The sequence below is a fragment of the Cnephaeus nilssonii genome (genome assembly GCF_951640355.1).
Source record: "Cnephaeus nilssonii genome assembly, chromosome: 5".
Lineage (NCBI taxonomy): Eukaryota > Metazoa > Chordata > Mammalia > Chiroptera > Vespertilionidae > Cnephaeus > Cnephaeus nilssonii.
The window spans coordinates 56900016-56912611 of record NC_137076.1 but is presented as its reverse complement, the minus strand read 5'-3'; the positions used below and the strand labels follow the sequence as shown (position 1 = coordinate 56912611).

Genomic DNA, 12596 nt, shown 5'->3' with positions numbered 1-12596 from the left:
CGGTGCTAAATCTTACTGAGTCATGTCACAAGGGTATGTATCTCTGTTGAGACATCCTGACTACATAGCCTCCATTGGTCGATGTTTCTAGCAGGCAGGGAAGGGCCGGTAAGCATGGGGCAGAGAGCAGAACATGCCTGAACAACAGAGACCAGGACCCAGGCACTAATAAGAGGGAGAAGTGGGTTCCAATAGATGGGATGGGAGGAGAATGCAGGCTCCATGCAGCAAAGGACACGGTGCTGTTTGCCTTCGTATCCCTGGTGCTCAAAATGGGGCTTGGAAAACAATAGGAGCTCTATAAATATTTGTTGAATGAATGCGTAAGAAAAAAAAAAAAGAAAAAAAGAAAATGAAGATCATAGAAAATAAATGGAAAGACAGAAAGAGAAGTAAAGGAAAGTTAAAGTATAGGGTTCACTTAAACCTCAACAAATCTTTGCACACTTTTGCCAGAAATCAAGGCAAAAGTATGATAGCCTAATAGCCCATGATGAATGAGCCTTTGCCTGTGATAGGGCCCCATCCCTAGTACCATGCCTGTGGGAACCCCTGGACTGAGGGTGGGACCATCCGATGGTGGAAAATGATCTCTCTGGCTCTTAATTTCACCTCATGATTCTTGGAGACATGGAGTACATGAAGTCTTCACACAGTATTTTGGCTGGGTTTCAGCCTTCTTTTCCAAACTTTTTTTTTTTTTTTACAATCAAAGCTACTTACAAGTATGGTAAGTGACTCATTTTAATTCCCCTTCCTCTCTCTGTTCCTGTGTCCTCTCTAGAGCAGGTGGTAAAGAGCAAAAAAAACAGAGGGAGAGGTCACCAGCCCTCAACCGAGAACCAGGCCCTCACACTTGCACACTCACCGTCACACAGGATGACTACTGTAGGCTGTGGGTGCCTCCGAGAAAGCGAGACAGAGTCCGACAAAATAAGCTTTCTAATGTGAACAGTGTTTCAGGAGAAAACGTTCTCAACAGTACTTGGATGGGACAAACAAGGTGCAAAAGGTTTTCTTTAGCACCAGTAATGGAAAGGAGATAACCATCTGTCTTGGTTAAACTATCCTCCTAGTCCCCGGTTTTCTTCTTCAGTCCCTACAGCTCGTTAAAAAAAAGACAGAAGAAAGGACAAGTATTGTCTACATACCACCAATATGTTGGTTAAATAAGCATGGATGAATTCCACGCAAAGGTTCCCGTCAATATTCGAAGACACAGCGAGGGGTGAGGATTCCGCTTTCAGAGTTAGTCCCCCAAATCACTGTAACTTCACGGTTGGTCCTCATGAACCCTTCAGCTCTGCTGGCGGTCTCTCCCCTTCTCTACTACAGGGCATTAAGTGTACATTGGGCGACATGTATGTGGACCCCAGGAAGCCTGCAGGAAGCCTGTCCACATGAATGTCCCGGCTCCAAAACAGAATTTCTGGGTGTGACAATAGGGAAGTGTATGTATATATTTAACCCTTTGCACTCGCTTGCTTTTTTCTCGATTCCTGCTACCGATGCTAACTGTGTCGAGTCACATTCAACATCCGAGTGCAAAAGGTTAAGTGTTTATGGGGATAAGGATGGTGGTAGCAGGAAGTAAGCAAACATGTTTGTAATTTGTTCTTTACACCGGTGTCCCCATCACCTAATTTCAGACCTAAGATAAAACGTGGCGGGGCCATGTATAGCCAACCACCACCCCTATTTCTCCAGTGGAGGATGTAAATGATACAAGCATGTGGCAAACCATGGAAAACCAGGGAAAGTTGTGAATCCAGCTGCTATCCCCTATTTAGGAAATGGTAAGTCAATCAACTCCCAGCACAAACTCAGGATGGTTTAAACATGGGGAAGCTATATGTGGGTGGAGAAGACAGAAGAATTATTGGGAGGGAAGACCAAGGTCCCTTCAGAAAGAATGCCACAGGTCCTGCCGCTCTGATAAAGAAGAAATACCACTTTCCAATCCTGTGTCTTCCTATAAGAACAACAGAAGCCACAGGGAGAAATATGAAAGTGTGCCATTTTTGGACACTCCCCTGCCCAACGAAAACGAACGGCCCTGTCATTCCCAGGTGCTCACACTCTCCGAGGGGACGTGGCCATAGCAAACGGGCTACCTGGCCGTGGGAGAGGAGTCCCCTCTCCAGAGGTAGGTCTGCGATACCAGCTGGTACCCAGGTGGGCACAGGATCCATGGGGGTTAATTATACATGCAAATGTTCCCTTTCTTTGACATGAGTAAGTGAAAGGTGAAAGGTTAATTAAGAAGAAAAACCACTATGGAATGAAAATGTTTTAGATCTCTCGCTGAGAAATAGAATAGTTGTGCGCTCCCCTACAAGGCCATAACTGTGGTAACATTATAGCCGAAAAGGCGGGCGAGAACCATAAAAGGCTAGAGTGGTGAAGACGATTTGAATGCATGGATAAGGTATACAGCTTCTACCCGGCAGGGAAATTTATCCTCTGAGTGAAGAATGGAATAGGATGTCTGACTGGTTACTCAAATTTTTGCATCCACACGGCAATTGGATCCCTCAGAAAATAAAGCTTCTTCTTAGAGTTTTAACCATCCAATAGTATTTACGAATGGCCTCTCTGCTAGTGCCACAGTTTATCTTGTAAATAAGATAACACCTGTCGTCATGTATACCAGAAAACAGAAAGCCACGCAGAAATAACCGGAGGGGGGCACACCATCCCCACTGCAAACACATTTCCTAGATGTCATTCCTCTTGTGCTCAATATTCTAAAGAAGGATCTGCAACTCCCCCCCGCCCCACCACACCCTACTCCACCCTGCACCCCCTACCCTCAACCTTACAACTGTGCTCAATCCCCTCCCTCCCTGGTCCAGCCAAACAGAAAAGGAATCTCTAATGAAGGGGCGTGTCCCTGGGAACACAAGCCAGTACAGATGTTCGTGGCTGTATTAACATACGCAGCTATGCAACAGGGAGATGATAAAAAAACAAGAGCCCTTTGAGTCTAGCCTTTCTGAGTCCCAGCCTCCGTGTGGGAGGCGGAGGAAGCTGGGTCAGGAAAGCAAAAGGGTGGCCTGAGGGTAGAGGGCTCTGCGGGGTGAAGCATGCAGGGTCACTGGCCCTAGGGTCACTGGCCAGCCCAGCTCCCACAAGAAGAGGGGAAGCAACCACCGCCACGCAGGTGTGTGGGTTTGAGGACCGGCAAGCTGTGTGTGAGGTTACAAAACAAACAGAGGGTGCTTGCTTCCTAGTCAAAGGGTGAGGGTAGCTCATTTGTGGGGGGAAAGGAGAGCCTGTGAGAGCAAGTCCCCTCCTCTTTCTGGGAAAAGAACGGCCCTTCAGAGCTGCATCGGCTATTTCGGACTCCAGCTGCTGAAACGGGCAGGTGAATAACACGCTGTGTATCCTCTGAGCTTAACGGGGTCTAGACCTTCAAGAAAAGAATTCTCTGGATATATAAACGTCACATTTTTATCTTGTTAAAGTGATTGATTCCTTGTTTGTATAAGGTACAGTTTTTGCACCCCAAACATCTTCCGCTCTCACTGAGTTTTTAAGTGCTAAAAAAAGAATCTAATTCCTTACTTAGATTGAACTTTCCCACATATCCTGGGAGCTGCTGAGGATACACATGGCAATGAGGAAAGTCATCTGGCCAATTAGTTGTAAGCCCATTGCTGGTCACATTCATCATAAGTCATTTGAGAAAACTGGCATGCAAACATTCTCTGCCATCAGCTGAAGCACAAAACGTTGCAGCAAATTTATATATCGAAGGGTTAACTCTACTATGGAGCTACTCATTCAATAAATTAGGCTTTGTAGTGTTTATATATGAAAATTAAATACTTGCTAATAGAAGTAAAGATGGGCTTTTAGTTTAATATTAAACAAGTCTCCATTTTTACCTAATTTTTGGAATTATGGAAAATCAGTAATTCCATAATTATCACAAGCAACAAAATAAGATAGATAAATTGAATTATATAAAAATTGCAATGTTTGTATGTTTTTTTTTGTTTGTTTTTGCTGCAAATAGTGCCACCAAACAAGTGAAAAGAAAATCAGCAGAATGGGAAAAAATTGCAATGTTTGTGTGTTTTTGTTTGTTTGTTTGTTTTTGCTGCAAATAGTGCCATCAAACAAGTGAAAAGAAAATCAGCAGAATGGAAAAAAATTGCAAGTCATATATCTGATAAGGAACTGATATCTGGAATACATAAGGAATTTTTACAACTCAAGAATAAAAAGACAACTCCATAAAAAAGTGGGAAAAGGACTTGAATAAACATTTCTCCAAAGAAGATATACAAATGGCCAATGAGCACATGCAAATATGCTCCACATCACTAATCATCAGGCAAACGCAATCAAAACCACAAAGAAATACCAGTTCACACCCAGTATGATGGCTATAATAAAAAAGACAGACAATAACAAGTTTTGGCAAGAATATGAAAAAAACTGGAACTCTTACATGGTTGGTGGGGATATAAAACGGTGCAGCTGCTTTGGGAAACAGCTTGGCAGTTCCTCAAAATGTTAAACATAGAATTACCATTTGACCCAGCAATTCCACTCTTAGCTATTTACCCAAGAAAAATGAAACATATGTCCACAAAAATACTTGACAAATGTTCACAGTAGCAAAAGTTGGGCAACAGCCCAAATTTTGTTCATCAGCGAATGAATCAATGAAAAAAATGTGTTAAATCCATTTGATACCATGTATAAAATTAATATTTTATATATATATATAATATATATATATATTTATATATATTCTTGTTGTAGCCATTGCTATCATATCCAATAGAATATTATCCAGCCATATAAAGGAATGAAGTATTGATACATGTTACAACATAGATGAATCTTGAAAACATTATGCTAAGTGAAAGAAGCCAGCTACAAAAGACCACATATTATATGATTTAACTTCTATGAAATGTGCAGAATAGACAAATCTATTGAGATAGAGAGTAGATTAGTGGTTGCCTAGGCCTGGTTGCGGGGTAGGGGGGCAAGAAATGACTGCTAATGGGTATGGAGTTTCTTCCTGGGGTGATGAAAATATTCTGTAATAAGATGTGGTGATGATTGCACAACTCTGTGAATATACTAAAAACCATTTAATTGTATATTTTAAATGAATAAATTTGTGATGCAAATTATATCTCAATAAAGATGTTTTTTAAAATGAGAAGGTGCTTGTGGTTAACAATCAGTCTAGAAGTTCCCTCTAAAGCATAACAATCTAAAATATATAAATTCTTAGAAAAGTAGAGTACTGGGTTCAATAAATTTCTCCAGGTGCTCAAAAAAAATTTAAATAAAATGAAGTATTTTTCAATTTCAGACTGATTAGACCCGTGGTCGGCAAACTGCAGCTCGCAAGCCACATGCGACTCTTGGGCCCCTTGAGTGTGGCTCTTCCACAAAATACCACGAGCGGGCACTCACGTACAGTGTGATTGAAACTTCGTGGCCCATGCGCAGAAGTCGGTTTTCGGCTCTCAAAAGAAATTTCAATCGTTGTACTGTTGATATTTGGCTCTGTTGACTAATGAGTCTGCCGACCACTGGATTAGACTATGCCAGGTTGACAATCTTAAACTCTCAACTGCTTCAGTACCATGTACTTGACAGTGTGATAAATAGACAATATTAATAAAACAAATAAACTAAATACTTTTCTACTGATGGTTCTAAATTGCTCTTTAACTCTTTCACATATCTTTGCTAATATGTCACCTGCTCATTTTAGGCGTGAGCTTTGCTTTCAGCTGTACATAAGGAGGCAGAATCACAAGGAACTAGATACAGGTAGGCCTCCGTGTTCGTTTCATGTAATTAAATGACATGAGTTTGGAGGCAAATGTGAGATGACATTAATATAAAACTGAAACAGCTATTTTCCATCCTTGTAGATTATTATTGAAGTCCTACTGGTTATAAAGTTTGATAGATTACAAATTTCCAAAGGAGACATACCAAATGGAACAGTGGAATAATTTTTGCCCTGAGAAATCATTTAGTTAAAATCTCTAATTTCTCTTGAGGAATTCTTTAGAATAGAAGTGTCCCCGACATGGTCTTTGATTTGTCAGGGGTGGGGGGAAGCTTCTTCCTCCTAAAAGAATGCCAGCCTTGCCCAGGAATAACCATGTTAACTTAACAGCAAAAAACACTGAAAACAGTAATATTATCTGAAGCTCATAATCAACACTCTCCTAACTTATTAGGTACATGTGCCCTTCTAAGAAAGGTTCCCAGGTACCATTATTTCATAATAAATTAAGAAAGATCTCCACTCAAGAGAAATGGTTCTTTTTAAAAAGTAAAATGTACATTCAATAGAGATTTCCTCTCTGTCAGCTTCAACCTAAGGCAGTCTTTGCAGATGGACAAACTTTTTTCTCTAGTTAACCACTGCCTCAGCTCGGTGCGTCTGGAGACTTAGCTGTCAGAATCACTGGTAGGGCTTGTAAAAACCACAGGGGGTCAGCCAGGTGCAGAGTAGGGCCCAGGAATGTGCATTTCTAACACTTGGCTGTGCTTCCCAACCTGTGCCGATGCTGCTGGTCTGTGGACTGTCCTTGGAGAAGCACCGCCTCAGACACACAGAGCTGGGGCTGGCTGGGCAGGTCTTCTCTGAGAGTCGACCAGAAAGGAAACATCACCCAAAGGCCAAGACACATTTACATTTAACATTTAAATACCAGCAATCACCATAATCTGCTCCTCACCGTCTGTGGTTCATATTCATTGGTTATCTTCCTGGTCTCACACCACCCTCACTCTTGCCCACCCAGGATGTTTCGATCCTATATGATAGCACCCATGTCTACCCAACATGCCCTTACCCCTAGATACAGGAGTGTCCACTGGTGGGCCCCGATCAGAGTGAGGCAATCTGCTGGAATTTGGAATTGGGGCTAAGAAATGCATGCCGAGTTGCTCTTTAAAAAAACAACATATATATATATATATATATATATATATATATATATATATATATATATATATATATATTTCAGAGAGGAAGGGAGAGGGAGAGAGAGAGATAGAAACATCAAGAATGTGAAAGAATCATTGATCAGCTGCCTCCTGCATGCCCCTCACTGGGGATCGAGCCTGCAACCTGGGCATATGCCCTGACCGGGAATTAAACCTTTTAACTCCTAGTTCATACACAGGTTGACACTCAATCACTGAACCACGCCGGTCTGGCTAGTTGCTCTTTTGAACTCAGAAGCTGTTGGCTCACCACTTTCTACCATGTGGTTGGGTAACAGAAAAAGTCCATCTGTATGTGCAGAGAGAAGGAGAAATGATGTGGAGGGTGAGGCCTCCTGGGTTCCATACAGTCCTCCGGCCCCCGGCTTCAGCGGACAACGGAGTCCCTGCCCTTGGGTTCGCTCCATAAATAACCCCAAACCTCCGTCTTCTATTAAGTTCCCTTCTTGCCTAAACTGGCTGAAGAGGATTACTTATTTACAACCAAAAGAGCCCTAATGAAAACTGTTAATCTTCAGGTACTTCTCTGCTTCAGTTCACTCAGAGATTATATTTACCTGAAAACTTCATCCTGCCCAAGTTCAACTGCTTCAACATCCCTCACAGCTGAAAGCCCGCGCTTATTTAGCTGATTCCCTGAACTCTGCATCACTATGTATTTCAAATCCAGGGTCCGCTCGAATTCTTCTACTAGAGGCAATTATCATTTCTATTCCTCTCAACACTAGGCTGGGATAAATGAATATAAATCAGAAATGAATATAAGTCCATTTGGTGTCCTTTTTTTGCACACAGAAATAAGAAAACCAATAGACAGATTTCAAATTAAGGTCTGGATATGCAGTTTTACTTACCATGTTGGATAAATTTAAATGTTTGGTTTTTTCAATAATGTTTCTGAATAACTCTGGCTTTCCAGCTACTTATTTTTGTGGAATTACATTTTTAAATCACTGTTACCCGCTACTTCCAGGTACAATCATATACGTGGTACATTTTATATACAGATCCCCATGTAAGCCCGTGGCTCCCCAAAGGGAGAAGAGAGCCTGACTTGATCTCTTCAAGTACAACAGAGACAACGCAGATGGGATTTGGTGTCCTTTTCGGCGTTAAGTCCTATCTGTGGTAACACATCTGTTCCGTAAGTTGGCAAGGTCACTAGACACCGCAAAACCGGAGTTTAATAGTGTGACTTGATTCCCTTAGTCTGTCGAATGTCATCTATCCTCTGTATTGAACTTCGGCATGTTGGCCTCCTTAAGTCAAGACTTCTGGGAATTATCTTTGGCAACTATACGCTTAGCAGAAAAGTGTGATCGTTTTGGCTGCCTCCTGTCAGATAACAACAGGTAGTCGCAGGCGCCCAGTGGTTTCCCCGGAGTGGCTTGCTTTCTTTATGGTAATCAATTTCTCTGGCCCAGCTGTCAGGCACTTGACTTCCCAATTAACAGCTGACATAGAACTCGAGCCACAGGAAGGAAGAAAACTCAGATGTCCCCAAACACGCAGCTAATGAAAAATGTAGTCTAGTCTCTAAGCATCTGTGTTTTCCCCCATGAAATGTAAATGTCCATTTGGAAAACAATATAACTACAGAGGTTTCTCCACATAAGGGAAGTTTCACATGATATTTGACTGGGCCACGGGCCCAACATCCATTAAGGCTTTATCATAAATTAAAATGGGAATTGAAGCAGCCAAAATTATTGACTAAGTCCCTCTTATTAATTCCATGAAAAGACTGAGAGGGCCTAAACTACCACAGATCACAGCTTCCATCTCCAGGAAAAATCCTTTCATTCTACATTGTAGCTGTTCCTTGGGTCCAAACTGAAAGAAGGAAAAACATGTATGACAATGACCGGGCCGCCCTTTTCCCCCCTGACTCCTCCTGACCAGAAGGGTTTCCCCCGCCTGACAGGATGCCGGCAGTAAGGCCTGGGGTCTCATGGGAGGTGCCCCCGGGGCAGCCCTGACTCCCCTGCATAGATGCTTTGGGACTGAATGACTACCCTTGTCCACAGAGGGACAGGACATGCCATGGAAAAGGGGGTCTGAAGACACTGACAAGTCCTGTATTTGGTTGTCTTTCAGGGCACGAACATTGAAATTGTTAAAGTTACAACCTGAGGAAAGTCGGAGCAGCAGGATTTTCCTAACACCTTCCTCCTTCTGAGAGCTAAGAAATGCCCATGTCCACCTTAAACCTAGTCAAGGGTGAGTCTCCTTTGCCCTGCGGCTTCGGAATGATGGCCTTTGTGTTTAAGTCACACGCCCATATTGAGGACTAGCTTGGACCTTCCTTTGCAGGGCACTGGGGAGTAGAAGCACGGAGCTCCAGGTGCCAGTCACCCACTGGAAGCATTCCCCTGCCCTGGCTTTCTCCTGACCAGACAGACATAAGCATCTGGAGCGTAGGGACCAGGGTGCATTTTTTTTTTTTTTGAACCAGATCTCTTGCACTTAGAATGCTGGGAAATTTTTTCAGGGGAAAAAATAGTTATCTTTGTCTTCAAACACATTTCCACTTCCACACCACAAGGTAGGGCAGATGCCCTTTGGAAAGGCAATCATATCATCCACTCAATGATTGTTTAACCCACAGCACGTGGACTCAATAAAACTCAACATAAACATTTAGAAAGGCCACTTCTGTCCACAGATGTCATCAAATGTGCGTGGCTGCATGGCCATATTCCATTTGAGGGACCTCATTAACTAGGAAATGATTTCCTACTTCATGACTCAACGCTCATCATCTGAAAGGATTAAGATAAAATGCTTTTCCTGAAAAAACATCTTCCTTGAAATCTCATTTTTGTATATTCTCTTTCAGTGCCACCCCAGCTTTCTCTGCTCACAATACTGGCTGCACAGCAAACTCTGGAACAGAAATATTATACACTAGACTCTTACCATCAGGAGGGGGAAGAGTCACTGGTAGAAGAGTTGAAGTCCCTGCAATGTGAAAGCCTATGATATGGGAAGGACTCAGAGCGCCGGGTGGCCTCTCTGAATTGACTGAAAAAAACAACAAACAGATTCCTCTCTGTCACCAGGCCTTTGACACTGAAGGGAGGGTTCAACTGTATGGAAATATGTTTGCTTGAATATCATGTTTTTAAACATTCAGCTTTCACCAATCAGCACAGTCTTGCTAAACCTCCCATTTATAGGGGAAGCTACCATATCATTGCCAAGTTTAGAAAAATGAAGCTACAGTAGGATGTAATGGTGGTATTATACTTTATCTATAATAAAGCACGCTCCCCTGAAGTTCCAACTGGCAAATACAGGAATTTCAACTGTTCTGATACAATGACTCGAAGTAAATCACTATTAAGTTCTTAACTTCCAACCTACTGGTCAACCAGAAACACAGTCAGATTCACTTGGGAAATTTCACAGGGAAGGACCCCAACTGCACAGCCTGCTTCCATCCTCCAACCACAGCAAGATACAGACTGAAAACAACTTTTGATTCATATTAGCATTTGGAATATTGTTTCTGAGAGTTATCTTTAAGCAGTTGTGAACTAAGGATGTGGTATGACTGGGTAAGTATTATTATTGATATAACCTTTCTTTCCGTGTTCTGAAAGTCACACCTTTGAATCTAAAAGACACTAAATGTTTACCTGGTCCGAAGGGGATGGGGCAGAGAAGTGGCTGGGTACATAAATTTCAAGTTACTAGTACAATCTGTTTGGCCAACATTTGATAGGCTGGGATTACATTTAGATACTAATTTAAAAAGTCATTCATCTTAAGGACTGAGATTAATTATTGCAATATCCCATTATGAAATGTTCTATTTCTAACATCTCACGGCTACTCTATGGATAATTACGTCAAGTGCCATCTCAACTACTTATCAGGTTAAGAAAAATATTTTCAATGGTTCTTAAAGAATATAAAGTATAAATACACACAAAAAAATGCAGGGTCCTTGGAAAAGAAGTAGATAATCTGATCAATTAGCAGAAGTGCTTTGACTGTCACTAGAATCCATTTAAAACTATGACCTACAGCATCTTAGAAAGCAGCAGTGTTTTCCAACAACGTGCAGTCATATTTAGGTCGCATTTAATAGAGCAGATATACAGTGAACATCCGAAAACAAACTCATACATACAACACAGGAATTTAAGGCAAGTGATCCATCACCCCTGAATTCACCGAAATAACGTGACAGTGCTGCCATTAGGCTAATTATGAACCATGCAGGAAGCCGCCCGGTTGGCTCCCAAATGAAATGAACAGACTTGAGCATTTTAGAATAAAGCAAGTACCTGATAGTTTCATGAGAAGTTCAGAAGCTGCTTTGACTGACATGTCCCGCCTTAGCCCACTCCCCTTCCCTTCCTGGGCCTTCAGCGTGTCCTCAGAGATGCTTGGGGCTGACACTTCAGATTCCGGACTGAACACATAGCTGGACCGAGGCAAGGAGGCGCTGAGGGCCTCCTCTTCCTGGGGCTCCTCTTTCACTTGAAAGTTAAGATTCATGGGCTCCTTCTGATTTGCAGCTGTCAAAAGAAGAAAGGGATTATATATATACACAGATATAAAAGGCCACTCCCCTCTTAGCTGCCCCCAACTTAATGAAGTATGGATGCACGATCACACTGTGCTAACAGCAGGAGGGACCACAACCTAACCAAAATCAGCTGCGCCCTGGGCACAAAAATACGATACACTCCATGAGCGCATGGGCTTCTGAATCCTTAGAACCTATCCTATGTGAAAACGTGCCTTTCTCTTTGGTCTCCCTCAAGGTCTTCTTTCCTGTCTATGTGGCTGCCTCCCTGGCCTATTTGCCCCCTCCCCACCTAATCCCATTAGAGAATAATGCCTTCAGGCAGTTATTCTGCCATAAAATATTGAATATAAACACGAGTCAGAGGCAACACCCACAGCGAAAACCTGGGGTGGAGTGTAAGGTGAGGATGGAGAATTTGCCAGAAAGAAAAGCTCAGACTAGAGAAATACTGCTTTTACTTTGTTATAAGCCGACACCACTGACCCACAAACAGTGGGACGTGCACTTGGCATTGTTTTTTGGGGTCCACGTCTGTAGCCCAAGTCATCTCTGAGTCCACAATGGGTATTTCTTTAAAGAAAACTTATTTTGGAATAATTTCAGATTTGCAGAGACGTTGTAAAGATGGTTGGAAGAGTTCCCACATAATCCTTCACCCAGCATTCCCGATGTTAACATCTGACCTAACCACGATGCGTTTGTCAGAACTGAGAAATTCACATTGCTATGATCTAAACTCCAGATTTTATTCAGATTTCACCAGTGTTTCCACTTATGTCCTTTTTCCATGGTTCCTTTTTAGCATGGTTGGTTGGTGTGGGGTGTGCGGTCAGGGCAGAGCTAACTGGCCTATTATGGGATGGATTCTGTGGCTTGGTTACAGCATACCACTAAGCTACATACCACTCAGGAAAGACCAAGAAGGAAGGCAAGCATCCTCTACTACCACTTGCAACGTTCACAGGCATCCTGCTTCCCGTTAAAAGGCCATGTGGTGGGACTTTTAGGTTGGTTATATTGGGTGTGTCTGTCTTTTGAGAAAGAAGATCTC

At 42.4% G+C, this 12596-nt stretch overlaps 1 protein-coding gene across 8 annotated transcripts in view; it reads right to left on the bottom strand.

Moving 5' to 3' along the window:
• ZNF827 (zinc finger protein 827) overlaps positions 1–12596 on the bottom strand; it is a 169061-nt gene that overhangs the window by 94390 nt on the left and 62075 nt on the right. For all 8 annotated transcript variants that reach the window (XM_079772249.1, XM_079772250.1, XM_079772254.1 and 5 more), the window contains exon 5: positions 11298–11531. In XM_079772249.1, coding sequence (XP_079628375.1) covers positions 11298–11531 — 234 coding nt within the window. The remainder of the gene's footprint in view (positions 1–11297; positions 11532–12596) is intronic.